Here is a 27,392-nt window from a genome sequence, read left to right on the forward strand (position 1 = left end):
CGAGAACAAGGGGCCATCCAAAAGTTCATGGAAACGTGGAACCCACAGATGCTGGCGTGCTTCCATCAACTTTGTGACGCCCCCTCATAGACGTCCCCTAGGTTGTCTGTGAGTAAGCAAACACACAACTCTGCGTATGTGCTTCTGATGCTCCGTGCTCACAAGAGCCCTTTCCAGGTGGGTGGAAACAATTCCAGAAGCAATGTACACCTGCTCTCGAAGCTGGCAGGCGATCTCACAAGATGACGATATCATGACGTGTCATCACGTGTCTCAGTTTCTATCTCATTGTTGGTCCTTTCCATCCTCGAGTCAATTTCTGAAGGGGGAGCGTCATATATGTGGGTGTGTCAGTTTTGAATGACGAAACCCAAATTTTCTGCTGCATAAAATAGTAATACTAATCGTCAGGAAAATTGAAGCTCCCTCATCTTTTTCAATGACTGCCATTTTCTCCAAAATAGACCGTGCTGTGAATTTAGAGAGGTGTGCATCCCTATGTGACTTCAGTCAGCGCATCAGTAATCGGCCATTGAAGGGCTTTAATGAGCCTCCAGTGTAAACCCATCGCCAGCTCCTCTGTCTCCACCCACAGTGACCTTGTGCGGGATTTCTGAGCCTGTCACCTCTCCGGGAGCAGCCAGTGCTCCGGCAAGCCCCTGCATCTGAGTAATAAAGTTCATGTTCCTCAAGCTGAAGTCCATCGCCTGCCCTCCTAACATCGCAACACAAAGCAAAAGATCGGATACAAAGCCAGTTAAATGAAGATCTACAATTGTGGGATTGGCTGACAGTGAATTAAATGATTAGTTATAGCTAATCAACTTCCTAAAGAGTTGTAAGCAACACCTTGCTCTAAAACAACCCAAAGAGCCCCGCTTTCAGGTAATGGCTGCAGAGAGCTTTTACCCACTCCAACTCCTTTGTGAGCACTCTGGTCAGGAGTTCTTTGGTGGCGCTGGGCATTTTATTATCTTCTCCTAATTACTCTTTAATTTAAATAGAATCAGTGACTGCTGCTCTTAATCAAGGTACTTTAAGGAAAATTATAAACTGAGGATTTATAAACAAACGGATAGACACATAGCTCTGCTACACTCAAGTTATTCAGAGATTTGTTAGCCTAGAGTCTAGCAAAGCAAGACATCATGGCGGACGCTGGCCAAGGGCAGCCTGGATTATCTTGCGTGAAGAGCCCTTTCCAAGAAGCGCCCTGCACGCACTTTCACGGTCGTCACTCGGAGGATGGTGAGGCTCCACAGCAGACTGAAGTGAAGTCGAGATTGTATTCAGTGATAACACCCACAGATCCTCAGGGGATGAGGTATGTTTTCCTGATTGACAGAGCATTAAGAATCAGATATTCATTTACTGGGACTTTTGATGATGTTAAAAGAAATAGATGCTAAATCTGCCAAATTAATAGCATTCCAGGTGAACACGATGTTTACAATGACCATTCTTAGTGTTGGTGGTGATGTCAATAGTTATTAAAGCTTTGTAGTTCCAAATGTTGATAAGGAAGAGAAAAATGTGGTAAAGAGAGGCCAAACATTAATAAGTAAAGGAGAGACGAGGGAGCTCATCAGCAGGTGATAGCAGCTGTCCATATGGGAGATGATGTCGACTGGACCAGGCAGTGCATGTGTGCGTGCGTGTGCACACATGTACCTGTGGGGGGGGGGAATGAGACAAAACGTAAATGCCTGGGTGTGAAAATGAACACATTTCATGTCTGCTAAGCTTGGAAGTTTGTGCCTGCAAAGCTCTAGTTACGGTTGTCAATATGTATGCATGTGTGTATCTATTACATGCACATATATAACACAAGTATGGGAGTTTATAACATGCATGTGTGTGCTTGTATTTAACATATGTATTTGTGTGTATATGTAGATATGTGTATAATATACCTATGTATGTTTGTATGTAATATGTGTGTATATGTATATATGTGTGTATAATATATGTATTTGGAGAATATTTATATGTGTGTATTATATATGTATCTGTATATAATATATGTATGTGTTCCTATATATGTATGCATATGTTTGTATACATGTGTATAATATAGGTATGTATGTGTATATATAATGTCTATGTGAATGTAACAGATGTATGCATGTGTTTGTATATATGTATGTGTGTATACTATGCATGTATGTTTTATATAATATATGTGCATGTGTGTATAATATGTATGTGTGTATAATATTTATATGTGTATTATATATGTATCTGTGTATATAATATATGTATGTGTTTCTATATATGTATGCACGTGTTTGTTTATATGTGTGTGTATAATATAGGTATGTGTGTATATAATGTATGTGTATGTAACATGTATTATGTGTTTGGATATATGTATGCATGTGTTTGTATATATATGTGTATAGTATAGGTATGTGTGTGTGTATATATTTGTGTTTATATAATATCATGTTAGAAGAAGAAAGAATGTGGCAAATTATAAACACACTAAAAACCCTGTCCTCCTACCACATGAAATTATGACTATCAGCAATTTGGTAGATTTCCATCTAGGGTTTTTTTTTCTCCTAAAAATACACCTTCCAATTGGGGGCTCTTCTTATACATCCACGTGCATGTGGACAACCACGAAGCCTCTGAGATGGTCTTTGGTGACAATTAGCCTGCCTTAATTTGGTGGGTGCTGGCAGATGACAAGAAAATCCTGGGCCGGGGACAAAGAGCTTCATTGCTCATGTCAGAGCAGCCTGGAGCCTCGCTGTCCACATCCCACCCCCAAGTCCTGTGAAGGCAACAGGAGTGGTCCAGAGCTGCAGGAGAGCATCCGGGGTTTAGGAAAGCAGAAGCTCTTCTAATTCGCACTCGGCACCCTGCCTTTTGCTCTGGGAAGAAGACACAAGTATGCAAGCACGCCTACCCGTCTGTGCCTGGGAAAGAAAGGCTGCGTGCTGTTTGCTCTGGAGAGAAATACTAATTCTCTTTCTGAGACTGTGGATGATGCCAACATCCTTGAAAGGGGAGGAGATGGTCACCGGGTCTCTGCTCATAACGTACGCAGAAACACCGAGGATCAGGGGCCTGTCTGGCAACACAGGACTGTGTGCGCATGTCACGAAGGGTTCCTCCTCGTCATTTCAAATGGCTGCGTAAAGCTCGAAAGAGTCCATTCCGAGGAGTGAAATGCGCTACCATCCCCATCTCCTTGGGCTTCTCCCAAATTGGTTTATTTAGGTCAATCCCATTAAAAAGCTTCCCTCGGGGCCTCCCCGCTCCCCGCTTGGCGCAGAGCTGGGTAAAATATTGCAGTCGCTTTGGGGGTGTTGCCGTTGAGCTTGCCTTAGATATCGAGCGTACACTCCCAGATCTGAAGTCCATGCCGCCCCTTCTTCTTGCTGTGGCGATGTGCTGCGGTGAGCACATCTATTGTCTCAAGATGTTATCCAGAAGGAGCCCGGCTCTGTGAAGCAGGATATTAATGCCGCCGCTGCTGGCCGGTCATCGGCCTGCGCTGGTTTTCTTCTGCAAAGTCGAGCGATTTCCTGACATGCTCTGCTGCTCACATGTCTGCCTGCACCACAGACAGAAGCTCCTACTGCCTGGCATTAGTGGGGCCCAGAAAAGCCCATCCAAATCCCTGCCATGAAAAGGCAGGACAATCCAAGATCCAGTGAACAACTACCTCTTACAGACATCTGGAGGGGGCCTGGTCTGGTGAGGGGGATTTTAAAAAGGCAACAGGGACTCGTGACCAACTTGTATGCAAGGAAAATATCAATTTTGGAGTGGCCTCCTTAAGGGCTATGGGTTGGTCACCTGGGTTATCTAGAATGTTGCAGAAATGGGACTTGACTCAATCCTAATGGTGGAAATACTTGGAAGAGATGTTTCCCAGCCCAAAGTCTTCCAGAAGGTTCCAGGCTAAATTCCATGGCAGATGTGTGCATGGAATTGCAAAGATGGGCGGTGGCAACTACAACATTTTCTTCGGAGTAAGAAATGATCGAAGATGAACCTAGAAGCAGAGGATGGTAACTGTTTTCAATGACAGGACGAGATATGCAGTGTTACCTTCAACAACTTAAGAGGAAGGACCTTATCGCTCATTCAGCAAACGTCTTTGAGGCCCTGTGCTTGACGCTCGTCAGGAACTTGATAGTCATTGATGAACAGGACACATGAGCTTCTGGTGTCGTAGAGCAGCAGTTCGCACCCTGTGGGCCATGATCTCCCGATTCATAAGAGTAGCAAAATGACAGGGATGAAGTAGCAATGAAAATACTGTTAGGGTTGGGGGTCACCACCACATGAGGACCTGTATGAAAGGGTCGCAGCTTTAGGAAGGTTGAGAACCACTGTCATCGTGTCAAGTCCAGAAAGCAAATATCTGAGATCTGTATAAATTGTGGCTCACTCTGAGTGAGGGTGGGGGTGTGGCGGGCGCACTAACACACTCGAGTTACATCAGTGACTTGGGCGTGGGAAACTTCCAAGCTAATGGATTGATTCTCGCAACAGAGTGGTGAATCCCAAAGTTGTGATGTTGCTAAAGATTACTTTGGCCCAGGGAACCAGGGAGACCAGCGGTCCACATAGGCAGCACAGGAGGCCCCCAAGGCTTTGGTAGCAAGAAATGCATTTTCCAGTAAAAGTGAGGAGGTTGTGAGGGCTTGGCCGGGGCGTTGGCAGACATGAGAAGAAGGAATGAGAAGGATGGAGGATAATAACCTCGAGGCTTGGGGTTTGCGCTGTGTGGCGGGTGATATTCATACTGAACACTTGGGAAGGAATAGTGTTTGGTGGGGTGTCAGGGAAGTATCTCGAAATGTATCAGAAGCAGAAAGTAAATCCATCCACCTGCCTTCAAAAGCAAATCTTCATATAGCATTTCATATTGAAACTGGTGTCTTGATGGATTGTGTTATTTTGTAGTACCTATAGTTTACGTGGCAGTTGGATGGGTGGGGGAATGAATGAGTGGATAGATGAATGGAAGGGATGGAAGGTGGATGGATAGACAGATGGATGGATAACGAAAAGTACCTTAGTAATAAATGTTCAAAATGACCCCTTCTCTTTTCTGCCCTCTCTCTTGCACATGTATTGGACCAACTAAGCGCTTAAAAGCCGCTCTCTCAGAGAACACAGGGCGAGGCTCTTAGAGATTCTTGCCCACAGTGCTTTTCACACTCTGAGAGTCGATGCAGTCCTTTGTCCTCAGCAGTATCCGTCCCCCTTTCCCATCCTGACAGTACTCTGGCGCCTGCCAATTACAGGTGCAAGCCATCTTTCCCTTCGAGTCACAAGGTGACCACCCTCCCCTCTGTTTCACCAGACAGGAAGCCTTGCTAGCGGCCATCAGCGAAAAAGATGCGAACATTGCCCTGTTGGAATTGTCTGCGTCCAAGAAGAAGAAGACACAGGAGGAAGTCATGGCCCTGAAGCGGGAAAAGGACCGCCTGGTGCACCAGCTGAAGCAGCAGGTGGGGCCTCCTGACAAAGGTGGGTCTGGAGGGTGGGCCCGGGCTGATCTCCCCGTGGTGGCTGCTCGTCATCCCCATGTCCATCCTGTGGGCTCCAGCAGCTTGCGCCAGGTAAGAGTGCCAAGGCTCGCCTTGTTGCTGGCATACCGTGTCCCTGCTCTCCCGGGCTAATGTGCATGTTGCCTGGGTTCCTGTGATTTGCACCCGGTGCTGTTTTCCCTCCTTTGGGTTCACACCATCTCCCTAGAGACCGCGCTCTTCTCTCCAGCGGACTTTGTTTGACTTCCAACCGAATGCTAGATGCTCCTCATGACATCCTGGGCCCCTTCTCTCCTGGTGGACCTCCTGCCTTCCATCGGGCTTGCTTTCTGGCTCCAGAAACAACTCCCCGCATCCAATTCTTTAGGCTTCTTCCTCTCCAGACTTCCAACTTTGCTTCTTCAACTGCTTCTCCCAGGACCTCTCAGCCAAGCAACTTCTCGCAGTGCCACGTAGGGCCATCCCAGACTGGAGACCTGCCATTGCCGTGATTCGGTCAGGTGCATGTGTCAGCCGTGGGCCTCCTTTCCAGTTTTCATCCTCTCGGGGCCACTGCTTTTGCTTTCAAGGGAAAGGAAGGAGGGACAGGGCCTCTCTTGGACAGAAAGGCCTTTGCTTTCTGGAAGGTTTTGTGAGAGGGCCCTTGTGTCTGATGCACTATGGGACCTACTAAGTAGCCTTGCAGGCCGACGGTCTTACACAGTGGCTGCCGTGTTCTGAGCCAGGGCCACACACATGCAGCAAGGAAGCTCTCTACATGCCACATGGCGGCCACATGGAGGTGCCCACTAGCTGCACTAGCTGTCTTCCTGAGGACCGGGGTGTATGGGCTGAGCACAGCGTGTAGGGTGAGTAGAAGGGAGCCAGAAGGGAGACTCCTCCTTGCCCTATAACCAAGCCAATCCTTTCCCTTCTCGTGAAGGAAAGGCACCGATTGGCCCTTACACAGGGTCTGTTTCTCATGGGGCTGCCTTGCTAAGAGAGAGCAAGCCTGCTGCCAACTGCCAAATGGGTCATTGCGCCCAGAGAGTGGCATGCCTGCTGACCACCAGCCCGGGTTTCCAGACCACTGACACCTGACCTCTCTGTTACGGGGTTGTACATCTTCTACACTGCGTTCTCGACCCACTTGGCCACAGAGAATCAAGACGAGCCTCCTCTTTTGCTTCCTCTTCACGCCTGCCCTGGGCACCCTGCACCCTCCCCTCCTGCACCTAATCATTGTAGCTTTCTCCCACAGGTGTGTAGACCTAGGAAACAGCCCCCGAGCTCGGATAGTCCGTGCACTTGTGATGCTTGCTACAGTCCAGATAGGACGGCTGAGTACTACCGGGCCAGCCACAAGACACACATGAACCCAAGGTCTCAGGTCAGTCAGCTGCTGAGGAGACACTTGCCCCGCCGCGGCGGGTGGGGGTGCACAGGTGCCACAGCTTGCCCTGCCCTTTGCCTCGTGTGATGACTTCCAGAGGGTGGTGACCCTAGAGTCTCTGAGGTGTTGGAAGGTCAGATCACATAGCTCGGACTTGCCTGTGTGTTTGGATTCATGGCCACCCATTGGTCAGCTCTTCTGAAGTCACCTTGCTGCCTGGCATTCTGCAATCTTCCTTTTCTTCCGCCATCCCTTGGTTCCTTCTTGTCTTTTGCTTCCTGGGTCTCTGCCTTTTGCTCATAAGGACTTTCTTTTTTTTTAAGGCTGCAACCCCCCACCCCCGTCATCCCCTTTCTCGGTATCTGGAAAATATACCCCTAGATTCCAGAAAGGATTGAGTGTTGCCCTTCAGTGAACCCCCAAGAAAATGCACAAAGCCTCCACTATTGGCAACGGACTGTGTTTGGGGTATCATGGGGCACATCGGGCTAAGCCTGGTCATGGGCTCACACAGGGTCCCAGGGCCTATTTTGGAGAATGCGGCCGCAGAGGATGAGGGTGGGCGTCTTGGTGAGTTCAGGTTGAAACCCTTTTGCACACCTGCCCACCTTGGGTTCGTCTTCTCCTTGCTGTAAATGGGGTGATTCAAACACATGTGCACGAGTGCTTCTTATGCCAGCCACAGCTCCCCCTCTGCTGGGCCTTCACGCGGGGTCAGGCCGTGTGTCTGGTGTCATGGGCAGTTTGATACCATGGTGGTCCTCCCAGCGCCAGGGTAGGGGGTGGGTCTGACCCGTCTCCACGCTGCTCCTGGAGACCCCACTGAGACCCAGAGTGCAGACAGTGGCCTGAAGTCAGGCAGCCTTTACAAGACCTCAGACCCAATCCATCCCACACAGACCCAGCCGGTTCCAGAAGGGATTCCAGGGAACAAGCGGAACATCTTAGCGAACTTGAAGTCCAGACACCCATGCAGGGCTGTGCCCCGGCCATTCACAAAGAGGCAGCCCTGCTTGAGTCCCCAGGCAGGCAGATTTGGTCCAGTCTGTGATAGCCATGGGCATCCTGCTCCTCACAACCCGGAGACAGAGGGACCCCGAGGTCCAGCTCCTCACAACGTCGAGACAGAGGGACCCCGAGGCCCAGCAGGCCGGAGACCGGGCTGGGGCTGCCCAGCTAGGTGTGGCACGGTGGCTTGAAAGGGCCTCCTTCTCCACAAAGCACAGGCAGTGCCTGGAGGGGACAGCCCAGCTAGAGTCACTGACAGGACACTAACCTCCCACCCGACCGGCTTTCTCATCTACAGGGCGAAGCTAAAAGCCCAAAGGAAACATGGTTGGGAGGCACAGCCCACATAGAAGTGCTTCCTGTGTACCCAGCACATGCTCACTGCCGCGAAGCCAATTCTGACCCACGGGGGCCCGAGGGGGTTTCCAAGGCTGTACGTCTTTACATTAGAGAGCCTCATCTTTATCCCATGGAGCGGCTGGTGGCTTCAAACCACTGGCCTTGCCGTTGGCAGCCCTATGTGGAACCACTCCCATGACAGGGCTCCTCTGCATAAAAGGGCTGTGTGTCTGTCCGAGCTACTGTTCCCGGCAGCAGCAGCACCATCCACACTCGCCCTCCAAGGTGGCTTCACTTCTTTGATCAGCACTGTTTCACACACACCTCGGGCCGCAGCTTATTGAGGCACATTCCTCAGTGAGGACGGAAAGAACAGACAGATACAGATGCTGCCACCTAAGCCTCCCTTGGACCCGGGGGGGGAACCCGAGGGCTTGGGAAACAGTGAGCACACATGCCAGGAGCCTCATCCCAGCTCCCTGCAAGCAGGCCCATTCAGAGACACTTCCATAGACGTCAGCCACAGAGCCTCCCTAGGAGGACAGGTCTCCGACCCCAGGCCTCATCACCGGCACGGCCAACCCAGGAGAACAGAGTTTTGTCAGGGGCCCAGGGCAAAGGGAGAGAAAAGCATGGCCCAGACGTTACCTGCCCGGTCTGCTCTGCAGTGGTTGGGGCATTTTGACTCCTGAGAGAAGCCACTCTCTTTAGGTCACCTGGGGAGCGGGTCCCCTCTCATGTGGAGGTCTCGCCCTTCACTGCCCACCCACCTCTGGCAGCTCATTTCCCAACCTCCACGGGGGAGGACGAAGCCAGGGACATGATGGCTTCAGTAAGTAGTTGTGGGTAATTGATTGATTAGCACACCACAGGCTCGGTGCCGAGGGTTTTAGATAGACACATACATTTATACGCATTCTCGTTTTCCCCCTTCATCACTGGTCAGCCGACCTCCTGAGTCCTGACGGGATCCAGTCTTCCTGTGAGGGCTTCAGCTACAGCAGATATCACTTCTCCCCCACCAGTGAGGAGAGCATCCCCATTTCTCAGAAGATCAAAACTCCAAAAGGCTGATGACTTCGCCCCTCCAACCACTCCCAGTGGCAGTGCTGGGGGTGGACCCAGGGCAGTAAGGTGCTGAGCTTTTGCACCCAGCCTGGCAAAGCACTGCCTTCGTGAAGCAGCCCTGAGGGCTGTGGACTAGTCCTGGCATAGTGCCTTTCCCAGGCCTCCGGCTGTGGTGTACAAGTCGCCCAGGAGCGTAGTGGCAGGAAAGGAAAGGTCGCTTGGGGAGAATCCTACTTTGGGATTCAATTCAACAAGTCTTTACAAATGCCTGCTTTGTGCTGCCAGTTCTCCTAGGCCAGTGGTTCTCGACCTTCCTCATGCCACAACCCTTTCACACAGCTCCTCATGTGGTGGTGACCACCAACCATCACAAGATTTTCGTTGCTACTTCATCACTGCATTTTGCTACTGTTATGAACCAGGCAACCCCTGCAAAGGGTCATTTGACCCCCAAAAGGTCGAGACCCACAGGTTGAGAACTGCTGTCCTAGGTGCTTAGAATACAGGAGTGATGGAAATAGACAGAAATCCCATCCTTGGGGAGTGTATTGTTCGATGGGAGAAGGCAGGACATAAATAAGTAAAAGTAGATACATTCTAGGGTGAAAGGAAGGCAACTGGACTAGTTTAGAGAGGGACAAGTGTAAGGAGGAGTCAGCATGAGAGTGAGTGCCGTGGAAGGAGCCATGTTGGGCGGGAGACACTTGGGCAGAGACGGGAAGGAGCCACAGGGAGCTTGATCCAGCAGGAGGGCAGGGCAGGTGCAGAAGCCTGGAGGCAGGAGGATGCGGGTGTGTCCTGGGCCTGCAGCGAAGCCAATGCATCGGGTGTGAGCAAGGAGCCTGGTGGTCGGAGCAGTCATGGGGTGGGGGAAATGGCACAAGATACTTGGGCAAAGTCTGCTAAGAGCTATGTTCTGAAGACCAGATGGTCTCTGCCCCTAGGGAGCAGAATCCACCAGCCCCTTAGCCTTGGCCCACACTCTGGACTGCCCTGCCTCAGTTGCCCAGGTGAACTCAATCTCAAACCCCCTGGCTTCAGGCTTCAAGGAGTCTGGGGTGCCCTGTAGTCTGAGCCCCAAAGGAGAATGGATGCCGGGGTTCACCTCAGATCTGGGGACAGCCACCCGTGGCCTCGCCTAACCGCACCCGCATCCTCCTGGCCATCAGGAGGCAGACGGGTGGGGCGTGGCTGCCATCACTCCATGCCCCTTCCACCAGTGCTGGCTGTACCCTTGGACAAGGGCTGCCAGGTCAGGCCCGGCCAGCTGCTCTCAAACTCCAGTGGACAGCGATCTTTCCTACAGATACATTTTTGTGTACCCTCATCACCCTCTAGATCCCCCTGCTGGAAACCCTAGCGTGGTCTCCTTGGTTGAGAGAAAGACACACTCAGACCCCTGCACTTCCCGCCTTGTGCGTGCTGTTCATCTGCGTAGGACCCTCGTCCGCAGCCCTTCACTCCGGCAGTGCCCACGCGCGTGTCCAATCTCAGCCTGCCAGCATCTCTTTCTCAGGAGAGCTTCCTGGGATTCTCCATTGAGCCAGATCCAAATTTGACACTCTGGAAGTATGTGTGCATCAGGATGCTTGCAGCGGATGCTGTTCTCTCGCTGTTCCTGCCATTATCTGGACAACAGCTCTCTGAGCTGCTGGAGTTGGGAGAATAAGGCTTCATGTCTCTCGTTTGCTCGCTGACCCTCTCCAGTCCCAGCGCCATTGGTAGTGCAGACTCGACAGTCAGTTCATGTGTTGCATGTACATATGAATTTATAAGCCAGTTAATTATGGAGGGGACCATGGGGGCAGCTTATAAACAATGGAGACATCACAGATCAATCATGATTCCTAATCTCTTTAGACAAGATTGGCCTCCTATCTTCCCTCATGCTAATATTCCAGGCAGCCAGGACCAGCGGGCATCAAAGATGAGGCCTACTCCCAAGTGCGACAGCCGCAGAGTAGCACACTAATCTTCCCTCCCGTGTTCCAGGACACTGCATGTACAAAAGGTGGCTCTGGTGCTTCAAAGCCCCCAGCAGCACTGGCAAGGCTTTCCACTCCGATGAGGACTGACACGCTCCGAAACCCACAGGGGCAGCTCCACCCTGTCCTACAGGCTCCCTGGGGTGGGGGTAGGGGTGGGGGTGGGGGGGGTCAGAAGTGGCTCCATGGCCATGAGTTTGGTTGGGGTTTTGCCCATATGTAGGTTCTTGCCAATGATGCCACTTTGAACGAGCCCTCCCGGGCTCTTCACCTCCTTCGAATCCACAGCCTCTGTGGCTTCTTGGGTTCTTCTTGGTTAAAATGCCGCAGAGCCCCCAAATGTAGCAGAGATTTCTTGCAGTTATCAAGGGGTCTCGCCTCCTTCCCTTGCTCCCCAATGTGACACTGAGACTCCAGAGTGTCTCATCCATCACTGTGCTCAGAGAGACCTCAACGCCGGCTGCTCATCCATCACGTTCTCAGGAATGTGATATGAAATGCGCTCAGAAATTCCAGCAATGATTTGCCACAAAAGAATCTTTATGACACTCTTCTGGTGTGCGCACTTGTTTGCTTGGAGGCTGAGCATGGAATCAAGGGGAAAGGGTGAAAAACAGCCTCTGTTACTTGATGCGCACACAGATACACGCAAATAGTGGACTCATTACACACACCCACTCAACGATAGCGGAATAATTCACACATGCACACCGAATGTGGAATAGTTGCATTCGGCAGTAAATATATAAATCTAAAAGTGCCCCCACGTCTGTCCCTCACCGGCACACACCTGTGATACAGTGACCCCCCTGCCCCCGCAAGACAAGAAGGGTCTGCCTTCCAGATATGTGAGACGGTGGGGGGAGGTCTCGGCTGGGAAGGAGTTCAGTTTATTGCAGATGTTAAGAATGACCAGCTCCCCTTTTGTGCCTTGGATCCAGTCCCCTGAACTCTACTTCCCCCTAAAGGAAGGGCCGACATGAGAACCATGAACGCTGCTATCACTGGATTTCCTGCTGTGAGAGGGTTCTAGAAGAAAGCCTCCAGCTACAGCTTGGCCCCTGAGCCTTATTCCCAAACGTCCCCTCTGTGCAGAAACAGCGGTGGGCACATCCTGATGGAAATGTCATTGTTTGGTTAACATTAGAAGCAGCCTCTGCTCAGAACCAGGTGGCGTGCCTTTGCGATCAGAGACTAATGTACTTGGTCGGTCCTGCCCCGTCCTCACCAGTTCCCTACGGTCTTGAGTATGGCTGCGGCCACCAGCAGGCAGGTTGATTTCTGGGATTCTTGTGGGCCACAGTGACCAGCCAGTGGTTTCACCAGAGGGCAGAGAAGGAAAGCCCTATGCTTCGGTCCTCGTGAAGGCCATGCCAGGCTGACATGGTGCGTCTGTCTGGGTAGCGTGTCCCCACCCTGGTGGTGGCCTGGTCCTCAGCTGACTCTCCCCAAGGATTAGGCAAACTCGGGTGTAGAGGAAACTGGGAGAAGTGGAAGGCCCCTCTGGAGTGCGGGCAGCAGAGCCACTTAAAGGGCGCCATGCTGGTCCTGGCCAGACTGGCATAGAAGCAGAGGTAGAGCCATCATCGCCAAGCGGCGTTTCCGTCCAGAACCTCCCCGCCCAGCCCCCACTCTGTGCCACAGGCTGTGTCCCCACTCACACTGCCCTGCACGGCATGCAGATCCCAACTTTTAATTATCCTGTGTGGTTCAAGAGGTCAGCCCGATTAGCCAGCAGTGGAGACACCCGGCAGTGGAGTGGGGTTCCCAGAGTCTCCTGTTGTGGTTGGACGAGGTCCAGGGGAGCTTGATTTGATCCCACTATCCTAATGCATCGCAGACGGGCCCGCATCAAATGGCTGAGATGCAAAAGCACCGGTCTGTGCTGCAGACTCACTGAGGCTAAACGGCCCCCGCTCGTTGAATCTAGCCACATCTCTGTTGATTGCTGACTTGTATGCATGGTCTCTGTGCTGTGCGTTCCAGGGAGGAGCGCTGGAATCCCTCCCTGGCAACGGAAGGCAGGCATGCTCGTGGAAAGTAACACCTGAACTGCTCGGTTTGACTGTCATCTGTCTCCTCCCGGGGCCATGTGACCGAGTCTGCTCTCACTGCCTGCAAACATTCCTCAGTCTAGGCAGCTGGTGTCCCAATCCTGATACTCAGGGGGATCTTTGGGCTTGCCCGTTACCTTTCACAACCACATTCAAAGAGTGTGGGCAGTCGGTTTTCTCGGTGATGCCAAACCAGCCTCACATCTGCACTGCAGGAGCACCTGTCCAGTGCGCCCAGCTGCCTCTAACGGACCATTCTCTGACTCTCTGGTAAAGAGTCGCTTTGCTGAAGCAGGCTGCATTTTGCAAACCACTTCAGTTCCCTTCCCAAGCCTTGCTGGACCTCCGCTGCAGGGGGCGGGGTGGGGTGCCAGGGACCTCTTGGACTGTCAAAGGAGATGTTGACATTGCCCTCCAGGCTTGAGTTTTTAATCAGCTTTCTCACCAGAAAGACCAGCTATTGGCTCACAAAAGAGGTAAGGGGACATTGCTGAAGTGTCAGACTGAGAGAGGTGTTGCCGGAGGTTCCAAAGGCTCTGTTTGCTGGGAGACGAGGGGAAAACTCACTGTGACTGAGAAATCAGACTCTATGGGACAGGGTAGGACTGGCCCTGTGGGTTTCTGAGACTGCAGAGCCTCCTCTTTCTCCCTCAGAGAGGCTGGTGGTTTTGAACTGCTGACCATGCGGTTATCAGCCCACCTCATGACCCCACAGCACCATGGAGCACTTCCTGCAGCAGCACACATCCCTGGGACCAGACCTGGCCCTCCGCTGGCGGGGTGTGGGGACCTCCTGCACAGGGACTACAGTCTGTCATGGCTGCGGTTGACAGCCAACTGGCCCCGCAATGAGGCTCCTCTCATGGTTGTCAGGGACCTGGCATCAGCCATGCCCGTTTTGGCAGAAGCTCTGCCTTTGCTTTTTGGCTTAAACTTTTCAGGTTATCATTTGAAAACAAAAGCATTACCATTACAGCCCCCCTGCTTTCAGGCATATGTAGAGGGAAGTGGGGGAGCTGGGTCTGACTTTTAAGTCTCCCCCATAGTGTCCAGCGGTTGGCAGAACCCAGCAGAATCATGGACTCAGCTGACAGTGAGCAAACCAGCGAGGAACATACAAATGCCAAGAACATTTCTCTCTTTCTCTCTCTCTATTATTATTATTCAAATTTCACATCTGTGCTCTATTTTTAAACATTTATTCTTTAAGTGATAACGCATGTTTTGCCAAGCCCCTTATTGGATTAGACATGTTTGAAATCCCCTTGACTTTAACCTGTTCATGCCTGCCTCCAAGAGCACTCAGCTCCCTGAGCAGAGTGGAGCGTAGGGCTAAGAGCCCTCACTAGGGAGAGTTCATATTAGGCGATGGGGCGAGAGAGACCAGCTGCTGCCCTGTAAAAAGATGAGGGCTCGTGCATGGACACCAGCCACTGTAGGAGAGAGAGGAGGCTTTCTAGTCCTCTGGAGAGTTCTGGTCTCAGAAACCCACCAGGCAGTTAGCCCCTGTCTCACGGGGTCTCTCTGAGTTGGCTCTTGACTTGATGGCACCAGTGAGTGTGGAGTGAGTTTTGGGTAGACACTGCTTCAGGAGGACGGATGGGGGGTGTTGTGGGGTGGGTGTCGTGAGTGCAGGGTTCTCACTCGTCGGTCCTGATGGTTCTTCCACGCACATCTTAGAGTGGGAGCAACGACTGTTTGCTTGTTGACGTTGCTTGAGTTCTCGCTGGCATCTTGGCACCCTGAGCTTGCACAAAGGGTTAACCCAATTCAGCCCGCTCTCCAGAAGAACAGCAGTTCAATTCCACCCACAGGTGCCCTGGAGGAAAGGCCTGGAAACCCACCCCTGACAAGCCAGCCCTGAAGACCTGGGGAGCGCCATCTCCCCTCCTGCGCACGGGCACACAGTGGGGCCACACAACCAGATGGCCCAGCTCTGATGGATTCCTTCCACCTGAGAGGCCCGAGGCGGCGGCACAGTCAGTCTGCGTTCATCGGGCACACACACAGGGCACCTTGGGGAAAAGTCCCGCCATTCTGTGCCATCAGTTCTGACTCATGGCGACCCCATGTACCATGTGCCACGGAACAAACCCTGCCCTGCGCCGTCCCCACCCGTGTCGTCATGTTTGAGCCCGTTGATGTAGCCTCTGTGTCTGTCCCTCTCATTGAGGGCCTTCCTCTTATGAGCAGACCCTCCTTCACCAAGCACCAGGGACTGATCCCTCCGGATCTCATGTCCATGGTATGGAAGTTTCTTTACGCCAAGAAACATCCTGCCTCTCCGTCTTTCAAGGCAGATTTGCTCATTTTTCTGGCAGTCTGTGGGATACACAGTATGCATCATCAACGCCATCGTTCAAAGGCATCGATGGCTCTTCTGTGTTCCTTGTTGGTCGCTCTGCTTTCCCACGGACTGAGCCAGACACACTCAGTCCTCCCTCCAGGGGACAGCCAAGGAGGCCCGTGGAGAGCAGGGTCCCCGGTACCGCGTGGGGCCCACGTGGTGTGGACAGACAGCGGCTGGTGTGATTTGGGTTTTCTGCACACCTGGTGCAGGATGAGGGGCCCGAGTGCGATGAGCTCAAGTGAGTCTTCACAAGGACTCCGACGCGTAGTCCTGTGGAGCCCATTTCAGAGAGGAGGAAACTGAGGCCCAGGAGGTGCCCGCTGGTGAAGGCTGGTGCCAGAGCTTTACAGTCTCTCCCCAGCAGATGCCCGTCCCCAGGTTGGTGTGTGCTGCCTCGTGTCAGTCACTGTCATCTCCCTTAAAGGGGGCTAAAGAGGACCGTAAGAAGGGGGCTGTGCTCTGTGACGCCCCCCACCTGTCCCAGTCAGACTCCTCCGGGACCTCACATCGCCGTGTGCAGGCCTGTAGGGCCCACCCCTCTCCCTGTACCACCAGGCATCGCACACAGCTGCCACTGCGGACCCAGGGATGGGTCTGCTTTGTCAGGTGGGGTACAGTTTATGTTTTCCTGCAAGAAATGTGGGCACTTGCCTCTTGGATCCTTGGCGTTTCCTTCTCGAGGTATCTGCTTAGAGGACTCCCCCACCCCCACCCCATTCACCTGTTCACTTTCATCTTCATTAGTTAGCGGCTGGAAACAGGCTTCGTCTTCTCCTGGTGTAATCCTCCAGGCTGTCTTCACCTTATCATTTCAGGTGACCTGCAAACAGAGCCGACTTCCTGCCTCCCGGGTGTCCTCCTGATTCAGAAATCCAACATGAAAGAAAAGCCCATTTTCTCCCCGCCACCAACTCCCACCCCTCCCACTCACCCCCCACCCCCGCGCACACATAAGCACAGGGAACCAAACCCACTGTGGTCTGGATGCTGTAGCACAGAGCACACTGCCCCACGGGGGCTCACTTCAGACGGTCCCTCCTTACCTTACCTTCGTGCCCCAGCGGGGACCTTCGTCCAGCGTTCTGGCTCCACAAGGAGGGTGTGTGTTTCTTTGTTCCCTTCTCAATTGGGTGCCTCCAGGGCAGGGAGTTCGGTTCTGTGATCCTGGGTAAGGAGCCCTGATGGCACTGAGGATTAAGCACCAGGCAGGGAATGTACAGGTCGGCTGTGCAAGCCCACCAGTGGCTTCAGGGAAGAGGAATGAGGCTGCCTACTCCCAGGAAGAGCTACAGCCTAGGACACCCGAAGGGCAGTTTTGCTCTGTCCATTGAGGTCACCTCAGTCCAAGCCGACTCCAGGGTAGTGGGCATTGTGCGCCACAAGGACAGCAAAGCCAATCTCCAACACTTCACCTTATTTTCACTAGAGGCTTTGGGAAGAAGGTGGGCTGTGGTTTGCTTGTTTGTTTCTTCAGTCTCTGCTGTAGGTAAAGGCAGCGTTCAAGTTTCAGACTCCCTCAGGGTCATCGTTCTTCAAAGCTTTTACCCCACAATCGTGCATCATGCAGTGAGCTACAGAAGTGGCCGAGATTTCAGTTTATAACTGTTCTTAGTATATAAATAATAACTTTTCCACAGTTGAAAGCATATGCATAAATGTTTTATCATAAAATAATTCATGTTCATTATGGAAACTTATAAAAATGTAAATAAACCCCTTGAATTCACCCATAACCCTGCCCCTCAGAAGTAACTGTCATTAAAATGCATGGCTTCCTACATTCTGTCTACATACATGTTTGAGCACAGACGTAAGCCACGGCACAAGGAAGTCGGCTCCAAGCCTTTCAGCCATGAACTCTGGGTGCTTTTTTCCCGGCCCTTAGAAGTCTTCCAAAGACTTCATGGTGTGATTTCCATCTGGCCTCCCTTCGTCTTATCATCCTCCTGTCCTTGGGCTTTAAGTCCTCCCAGGATTTCACTGTTAGAATCGCACGATATGAACACCGTGATTTGTAAATCTCACCACCCCGCCCCGTTGCTTTTCTTAGGACTGATGTCCAAAAGTTGAACGATTAGACTTGCAGGTGCTTGTATACATTCTGCATGATCCAGAAATGCCCTGCTCCTCCCAAGAGTTTGTAAATGTGCAAATGTGTCTATGGCTGTCAATGGCTACTGTTCTGTTTCTCAGGTGACACTTTGGTAACATGCCTGCTACAGATGCTGCCAGCCGCAACTAGGGGCAGTGCCAGCAGGCGGTCAGTAAGCTGAGAAGGGTCAGTAAGCTGAGAGGTCAGGGAGATTTTAAGGACTTTTTGGCAGGTAGGCCTGGAACGTAGTGGTCAGCTTATCCATCCATCCCTTCATTCAGTCTCTCATCCATGCATGCAGCACCTATTTACTGAGCAGGTCCTATGTGCTGGATGCTCTCTGGGCACTGTGGCTTTTGCAGTGAAGGAAGCAGACCAGATTCCCTGCCCTGGGGGAGTTTACATTCCAGGGAGGGGACAGCAGGGACAGACGAGCAAGAAAAGAAAGACATAAAACAGACAGCCAGCATGCTAAGTGACCAACACTATGGCGGGAATCAGGCAGACCGGGGTAGAGGGCATGCTTAGAGAGGTACGAGGGCAGTTTTGAGTGGGATAGCTTGAAGATTCCTTCTTGAGAAGAGGACACTTATGCCAAGACGTGCAGGTGGGGTTCAGACGTGCAGGTGGAGGACAGAGCAAGTAGGGAGGCCTGCTTGGGACAAACCTCCACCAAGAGGTGGCCTCTGTTCTTTGCAGGTCAGTTTGCCAAGTGCAGTTGCTGAGTTGACAAGGTGGGGGAGCCAGAACCCCACAACACCAGTGTTTAGATGCGGTTGTTTTAAAAAACTACATACACAACAACCCAAAAAACAAACGCCCCACTCTCCTCTCTGCCCTGCTCTGGCCATTGCGACATGCCTAGGGGACCCAGCCAGCTCGTTGTCAGCTAGAGGATCTCTGATGGAGTCTGGGATGGGATTGTGCACAGAGGTTACAAGATGGGAGGCAGACACCCCAGGAAAGAGGGAAACTGCTCAAAGCAAGTAGGGCAACTCAGAGTCTCAATCCATGCCTGTGCATGTACCCCAGATCTCTGGTCGAAGAAGCATCCTTGACTGCCGGCTCCCTTCTCTCTTGTGACTCAGCACTCCCAGAACTGTGAACTCTGCTTAGAAATCAGCCAGAGGCCCTGCTGGTCTGAGCTACCTGGTATCTGCCAACTTCCTTGGGGTGCTCTGGGAGGAAGGGGATGCGAGTGGTAGTTTCTGTTCTCAGTTTTTGGGATTTGGGGACACCTTGGCAGGTTAGCAGGAGGTTCAGGGTTGCAGCGTTTCCATAGGAATCAGAAGTGTAGTTCTGCCCTGGCCCTAGCTCTCTGAGAAATGGCGAGCCCTTCGCTCACTGGTCAATGGAAGCCAACAGATCCCACAGCTCGTCTCACTCATGATCATCTGAGAGTTTCACTGTGTGCTCGAGCTCTTCCAAGGGCGCGCACACACACACGCACACACACACATGCACCCACACACATTCGTGCACGGCAGGATTTACTTCCATGGATTCTTGGTGGCATAGTGGTTATGCACTGAACTGCTAACCACAAGGTCAGCAGTTTTAAACCACCAGCAGCTCCACCAGAGAAAGACGAGGCTGTCTTCTCCCGTAAAGAGTGACCAGCTCAGAAATCCTCAGAGCCAGTTCTGCTCTGCCCTCCAGGGTCGCTGTGAGTCGGAACAGACTCGATGGCCGTAGGTCAAGTGAGAGGGTTCCTTTCAGGGGCTGGCGTTTGGGGGCAGCTGGCCTCCCCTTTTCTCTTAGCCTGACTTCTTCTGGTAGCTCCCCTGCAACTGGTCGTAGCAGCATACACCCACCCTTCCACTGACAGACGGGCGGTGCCTGTGCCTCAGGTGTCTCCCACAGGGTGGGCAAGGTCTCCACCCGGTAGCACTGTGCTTGAGTAGGGGTGCGTGGCTGAGTCGAAGATTAACTGTGCGTCGGTGAAGACGTCGTGTGGCAGATGCAGCCTCTGCTCTTCTCCTTGCTCACAGTCCTCACTCACCGTCCCCCGGCCGCGTGGGGCTGATAGGTGCCATCAAGCCACTCCGACTCACAGGACCCTGTGCCGGCACAGCAGGGGCGGCCGCTGGGCCCCCGCCAGCCTCACAGCTGTGGCTAAGCTTGAGCCGTCGTTGCAGCCACTGGTCAGTCCGTCTTACCAAGGGTCTTTCTCTCTTTCCCTGACCCTCTCTCAAGCAGGATGTCTTTCTCCAGGGATGGAGCCTTCTAAGAGCAGGTCCAAAGTCCAGGAGACGGATCTTCATGTTTAAGGAACTCTATGACTGTACTTCTTCTAAGACAAGACAGATGTGTTTGTTCTTCGGGGGATTCCTGTGGAAGAAAACATTGAACATTCTCCACCGATGCTGTGCTTCAAATGCCCCACTTCCTCTTTGGCCTTTCTGATTAGTTATGCAGCTTGCACATGCATATGAGGTCGTTGAAAATGCTTGAGCCTGGGGCTGACACGCCTTCGTACTCCGGGACTGTCTTTGCTCTTGAAGGCTTCGAGTAGACCGTGTGCCGCAGATCTGCCCGGTGGGCTGTGTCCTCTGATTCCTGGGCTGCTGCTTCCATGCACCTTAACGAGAACGTCGACTGGTCCAGTTGTAAGGGTTTTGGCATTCTTCACATGGAATTGCAATCTACACTGAAAGCTAGCAGTCTGGTCTTCATGAATCATAGGATCAAGTTTTCTTCCCATTCCGCAAATGACAATGTATCATCTGCATATCACAGATAGTTAATGCACCTTTGGGGATCAGGATGTCACAATCATATCCATATAGCCCAGTTTCTGGATAATGTTCTGCATCCAGATTAAATAAGTACGGTGAAAGGATACCACTTTGATGCACACCTTTCCTATTTAAAATCACGAAGTACCTCTTGATTTTTTTGAACTGCTGCCCCTTGATCTATGCACAAGCTCCACGGGAGCCCCATTGGGCATTCTGAAATCCCCAATCTGACAATGACGTGGATAATGTATTCTGATCCACACAGGCTAAATACATTTGAATAGTCGATAAAACACAAGCAACACACTCTTCTTTGATTTCAACCAACATTCATCTGACAAAACCCATCTGCTCCACCCATCAGCAATGGCATTCCTCAATTCTATGCCTACTTTTGAGTCTGGCTTGAATGTCTGGAAATTCTCCATCATCCTACACCTGTGAACATCGTCTAACGATCCTGAACAATATTTTACTTTGTGATGTCAATGATCTTGTTGGATAATTTCTTCCTTCTTGCAGAGGAAGTACTATCACTATCCCTTCTTTGCTGATGGGGAAACCGAGTCACTCTACTGGCCAATAGATTGGATGTAAGCTCAGCTAATCTGCCTGCAGCCAGGGTGGTCGGCAACCCCAGCCCTTTATCCCGCGCACGGCCCTCCAATTGCTATCTTTCCCAACTGGGCGTGTTTGTGGGGTTTTAGATCCAGAGCCTCCCAGGGACAAGGGAGGCTCCTGAGGTGGCGCGGCTGGCAGGTGTAAGCCCCAATTCCTGCTCACTAGTGATGCGGTGATGGGCAGGCCACTTTCCCTTTAACATGGGTCACTGGTTTTCTGCCCAACTCACTGAGCAGGATGGTTAAGAAACATTGCCCTGGCCTGGGACTTTAAGAACTCCATGTTCTCCACCAAGGGGCAAGACTCTGGGCTCATTGCTGAGGTGCTGAAACAGAGCCATCTTGTACTCTCCTGGAAGTAGGCCTGTGCCTCCGGGGATGATGGTCCCAGAGCTTCTCTGGTTGCAGTCCTTCGACACCAACCTTCTGTGCATGCCTCCTTCCTTCAGACCGGGGAGAGCACACGTGTGTGCATGCTCTTAGATAGGCCTCCCCCTGGGCCTTTCTTGGAGCGGAACTCTGAGTTATCACTGAAAAACAGAAGAAAGCTCTCCTTCAGATGGAGGCAAGCTTGGCCTGCGATGATGGGTCTCAGTCAGACATTTTCCGTCCAGGGGAGGGACGTCCAGACCTCCCCGCCCTGGTCTCACTCCTGGGTCATTGCTGGGCCCGGGTCGCCGCGGCTTCCTGGGATGAGTTTGGACTTTGAGAGGACGCCTGTGTGCTCTGAGATTTCCACGGGATGCAGGCCTTCGTGAGGCAGGAAAACCAACAGCTGATATTTTAGAGGGAAGAGCATCTCCTTGGGAGTATTTTTTATGAACTAGAGACACTTACGTGTTGCTGATTTATCTTAATAGCCTGTGCTGTGAGCAAATGTCCCTGTGGCCTCTCTGTGCTTTTGGCAAATGTGTGTGACAAGTGGGGGAAGCAGACCCACCCAGACCTGACTAGCCCCAAGTCGAGGAGCCTCAATCTTCCTCATGCCAAATACATAGCTCAGAATCATTTCCAAAGTTGTTCCAGGCTGCAGGTGGACCTGCAGCATGAGCCAGAGGCAGAGCAGGTTCCATTACTGGCCTTCCTGCTTCCAGAACAATCATCTGGAGTTTGGGGTGAGGGTGGGGAGGTCAGGCCTGCATCTCTCCTACGTGAAAAGGGGGGTGGTGGTGACTATGGAGTCAGCTGTGTCCACGGAGACCCCAGGTGTGTCCCCCCGTCCTCCCCGCCCTCTGCCCCCTCCCCAGAGCATTTCGAGGTTGATTGACGTTCCCAGAGCGCACCAGTTGTCCCTCCCACACCCTGTGTGTGTTGTGTTGCGTGACATCAGTTGCAGCAGCACCCTTCCCGAGTTTTCCCTCAGTCCTTCTGTCCGTCTACCCTGCCCGTTTCTCTGCTCCAGTCCTGGTTTCTGGTCCAATGCTGCCCTTTGGGTCATTGCTGGTTCTTTCTCCTGAAGGAACATCCAGTTTTTAGGCCTGTCTATTGTTCTGCTAACTCACTATCCCTAAGGGCGTGGGAGGGTGCACTTCCTTCCAGATTTGAGGCTGTCCGAAGGACAGAGTCTTGGAGGCTCCACCTGTCTCTGTCAGACCAGAAAAGGCCGTCTTTTTTTAATGTTTGTTTGTTTGTGTTCTATGGTGTTCGCCCACTATGTCTAGGGCAGTGATTCTCAACCTGTGGGTCTTGCAACCCCTATGGAAGTCCAATGGCCCTTTCACAGGGGTCACTCAATTCATAACAGTAGCAAAACGACAGTTTTGAAGTAGCAATGAAAATCACCACCACTTGAGGAGCTGTATGAAAGGGCCGCGGCATGAGGAAGGTTGAGAACCACTGCTCTAGGACATTCTGACATCCCCCTGTCTGAACAGCTCTTAGCGGTCACAGAGCCCCCGTCGGGTCCTCCTGGCCCAAAGCTAGCGAACACTATGGTTCACGATGTGTTTAGTCGGTTGAACTCATTATTGAGTTGAGTCTTTGATTTTCTCAATCCTATGCCCAAGCCTGAAGAGAGCAAGACTCCTCTCTTAGCTGGCTGCTCGCCGACTTTTAACTCTTAGTCACTACTCACCAGAGTAAGAGGAAGAATGTTGACTTCATAGACGCTGTCATGCCAGGTGATGGAGATGTCCCCCCAGACAATGGTCCTGAACCTCCAGGCCCACAGACTCAGTCAGTCCCACACGCTGTTTGCTGATGGCTGAGAAATGGCTGACGTTTCCCCTGCGTGCTCCCCTGTATACATAAGCATGGGAAAGTCAGTAGGTAGAAATACCCTTTGCCGAATGTGTGTCTCCTCTTGGATCTGCCTCATGTGTCATCCGACCCCGTTCAGCTTTGTTGAACATGAAATTATCGTTGTGACGTGAATGCAGGGTTATGGCCGCAATGCGTCCGTGCTCGTTCAAGACGGGCGTCACTCCCCGTTGCTGCCTCTCACTCCGTGCCTCAGGCCGTCCCTTGCTCTGTCCATGTTGGGTTGCCCTGCCTTACCATACGCTGCCAGGTGAGGGATCTATAGTCTCTAGTTGGTGATGTCCCCGCCACCCCACCTTCGTCTCGCATCCTTGGTAATTAAATCCTGTCTACTTTGGGGTGTGAGCCTCTTTCTGTCTTTTTATAGCAGGGGTCTCACACCAAATTTGTCTTACCCAGATTGACTCCTTTCAGCATATTCTCCTCCTGGGATAACAGATCTCTGTTCTGGGATGGTTCGTGCAGTCATGTCCCATGGGATTCTGTCGCAGGTGTGTCCCACCGCACTGCAGCTGGTTCTTCCCCGTGTCCTCTGGGGGATGTCTTGCTTGTTTATATGTGTTTCTACTGCAGTAGTGCTGCCCTGAAGATGGGTGTGCGTGTATCGACATGTGTCATGGCCCTTATATCTCTAGGATATCTCCCTAGTGGCGGGCTTGTTTCTGACGTTTTAAGCAAACACCACACATTCTTCCACCGTGGGTGTGTCATTGCTCAGCCTCTCCAGCAGTGTGCGAGGGCTCTGATCGCTCCCCACCCTGGCCGACAAGCGTTCTCTCTGCTTTCCTTTTTCTGTCTGGGGAGATGACATCAAGTGTTGTTTGATTTACATCTCTCTGAATGGCCAACGAGCTCTGTTCAAATCACAGCATCAATATGAATGAATGATTTCTCCATCTAGTGATGGCTGGGTCACCTAAATGTCTCGTGTCCCCGTTGTTGTTGTTGTTGTTCGTTAATTGGATTATTTGTCTTCCTGTTGTTGAGGGCCTGGGGTTGTATGTATGTTTTGGAGACGGGGCCCTTGTGGAACAGATCTTTGTCCCAAGTGTGTGCTGGCTGTGGGCTCCCTAGTCACGCTCCTGGAGAAGTCTTGGGAGACGCACACATGTAGCATGTTGAGCAGGCCCCCTGTAGCTCTGCCATATTCTTCCACAGGGTTTTTGAGGGCTGATTCATGGGGCCTTTCTTCTGAGGCACCCCTTGAGGGGCTGCAGGAGACTGCAGTTAGTTCTTAGAACTAGGTCTCCGTGTGGTGAGGACAGGGCTCCCGTAGAGTAACCCCTCCCAAGCCAAGGGCCTCCTCCGTGTCGTTCCTGGGCGAAGGAGCAGCTTAAATCCCCTCGGCTTTGAGCAGGCAAGACTGAGTCTCAGGAGGAAACGGCACGGCCACTCTCTCCATCCCCTGTCTTGTGCTGGAATGAAGACTTTAGAGGCGGTAATGTAAATTATGTCTTAGCCGTGTACAGCATTTTAATATTCGCTAGTCTTTGCTAGAGGTGGATGGATTCTCATGGCTTAATTTGGCATGTTGAAGCTCGTTCTTCTGATTGTCTTTGGGGACTCGAAAGGAAATGCACAACTTTGCTATAATTTTTCTTTTTGTTTCTTGAGAACGGGACGTCATTTTTTATTGTTAGCTGGTGGAAACTTTGGTGAATCGTGGCCAACTCTGGCTCACCCACACAGGAGGAAAGCATCAGACTTTAGCTGAGAACACAGTCTTTGAGACAAACCAGAATATTTGATTTTGGAAATATCTTTTCACTTAGAAAACATGCTGTTGAACAAATATTAATGCTCTGATCAAGACCAGGAGAGCTGAGGAAGTTGGAAACTCAGATTTCTCCCGGAGGAAATATTGAGAGTGATGTCTGATGCTTTGGTTTAATAGCAGATCTACTGAGCAAAGGGACCGTGAGGGTGCAGATACAACCCCAAGACTGCACCGAGCCCCCTCCTGGCCTTCGGTGCTCACTTCCTCCAAAGGGGAACAAGCCAGGTGTGGGGAGCAGACAGACGTCCCACATTCTTCAGCTTAGTCACTCAAAGACACAGGACCTTGGGCATGGCCTGTCATTTTACTTCCGTTTCTGGAATTTGCTCCCCCGCAAAGAGTTAATACTAGGGTCTCGCTTCTTCCCGCCTAATTGTTTCGTATTTGAAGAGCATTGTCAGGTCTTTTAAGTCCCTGAGGTTGAAAGGGTTTTCCCTGTTATTTTTTCTCTTTTCCTCACATCCTGCCCAGTGTGGCTCTCCGTCTTGTTCCTCCAATAGCCACCTCGACTGTGGGTGTCAGGTACCATCGAGCGGTTCCGACGCACAGGGACCCTGTGCCAACAGAACGCGGCCCCTTTAGCCCATGCACATCTCGTCAGCTCCGGTGCTTCTAATCAGGTCTGGGCTCATGGAGGAGTTGGCACGACCCATTCAAAATGACTTAAACGTAAGTGGGGTTCTCATGCTACTCCTGACTACAAGTTTGATTTAATATCTTTGCTTTTTGGCTTTTTGTTTTGTTGTTGTTTTTAATGAAAAGGCACCCCTTTGAGGAAACCCACCCCATATTCTCAGTGGTGGGCAAGGCAAGGGAGGCTCTCTGGCCTCGAGTGCCTTGTTAGAAGAGTTATCGCAAGATATGACAAAATAATAATTTATGAATTACCAAGGGTTCACAAGGGAGGGGAGATCATGGAGGGAGGGGGAAATGAGGACCTGATGCCAGGGGCATAGGTGGAGAGCAAATGTTCTGAGAATGGTGAGGGCAGTGGATGTACAAATGTGCTTTACACAATTGATGTGTGTATGGATTGTGATAAGAGTTGTATGAGCCCCTAATAAAACTATAAAAAAAAGAAGTAACTTCTGACAATCCGAAAAAAAAGAAGAAGAAGCATTAGCACAGTACAAAGAGACAAACAAACAGCTCTGTTCTCTTCAGCATACCCAGTGCTCTGCTTCCTGTGAGAAGAGGACCTCGCATTATCTCGTCCCCCATCTCCTAATGAAATTCCGTCGAACGTTTTAGCCCCTGTGCTCTGTGCAAAAAAAGCCAAATTCCTTTTGGAATGTTCACTGGGACTCTGGGAATCCAGATAGGGATCAAGCAAATGGCTCGCCATCTTCTCCCTCCACCTCCCTCCACCCTCAGCCCCACCTCGGACAACCCCTGACTGATGGATAGATGGTTCTCCTGACTCTCTTAATGAAATTGTCTTGGGGGAGCAGGGCTTGCCTGTTGATTTCTTGATCTGTTTGTTTATTCGGTGTGACACTTTGTTCTCAGTCAACTCCGATTAGATACTATTGTAAAAAGAGAGAACAGGACGGCACCTTTCAATGCCAGGAAAGGCAGTTGGGGGCCTGGGTGAGTACAGACTTCGCTCTCCCATCAAACATCCCACTCAAATGTTTCTCGGGCCTGTCCTACTGGAGCCATGCCAAGCAAACAAGGAAGAGGAGGCTTTAGTCAGAGAGGAGCCACACCTGCTCACACTGGGCTCACCCCCAAAGACGCCAAAGCTACCCAGGACCTGGGAAAGTTAGAAGCAAGAGGTTTTCCATTTCCCCTTGGAAGACATGAGCGAGCCTTGGAAAGGGAGGCAGGATCCTCAGCAGAAGCACAGAGAGAGACAGAGAGAGAGAGACGGACAGACAGACAGTGAGTAACCTGACCACACACTAGTTTCCAGCATAGAACCTTCCCAGAGGGCCAGTGTGCCGCCCCATAGACCAGCGTCTATCATCAGATGGAGCGGGAAGACTTAGCAGAGAATCAATAGAAAGAATGGCAGAGCCACACAGATGATTATTTCAGCTTTTGATCCTCTAGCGTATTTCACAAGATCCTCTGTGAGAGTTTGCATGTGTCTCGCTGCTTAGGATGGCTGTGGTATCGCCACCAAGCAATTCCTATGCCTGGCTCTGCCTTGGCATTGCCCAGTGAGCTTACCCTCCCCTTTTGCCAGGTCTGACTCATGTGCCAGCC

General features: G+C 51.6%; 1 protein-coding gene across 1 annotated transcript in view; it reads left to right on the forward strand.

Moving 5' to 3' along the window:
- The window catches only part of ERC2 (ELKS/RAB6-interacting/CAST family member 2), a 763,082-nt gene that overhangs the window by 715,084 nt on the left and 20,606 nt on the right, over positions 1-27,392 (forward strand). Inside the window, exon 15 of the mRNA XM_075550919.1 lies at positions 5,330-5,477. Coding sequence (XP_075407034.1) covers positions 5,330-5,477 — 148 coding nt within the window. The remainder of the gene's footprint in view (positions 1-5,329; positions 5,478-27,392) is intronic.

Source organism: Tenrec ecaudatus, chromosome 5 (genome assembly GCF_050624435.1).
Source record: "Tenrec ecaudatus isolate mTenEca1 chromosome 5, mTenEca1.hap1, whole genome shotgun sequence".
Classification (NCBI taxonomy): domain Eukaryota; kingdom Metazoa; phylum Chordata; class Mammalia; order Afrosoricida; family Tenrecidae; genus Tenrec; species Tenrec ecaudatus.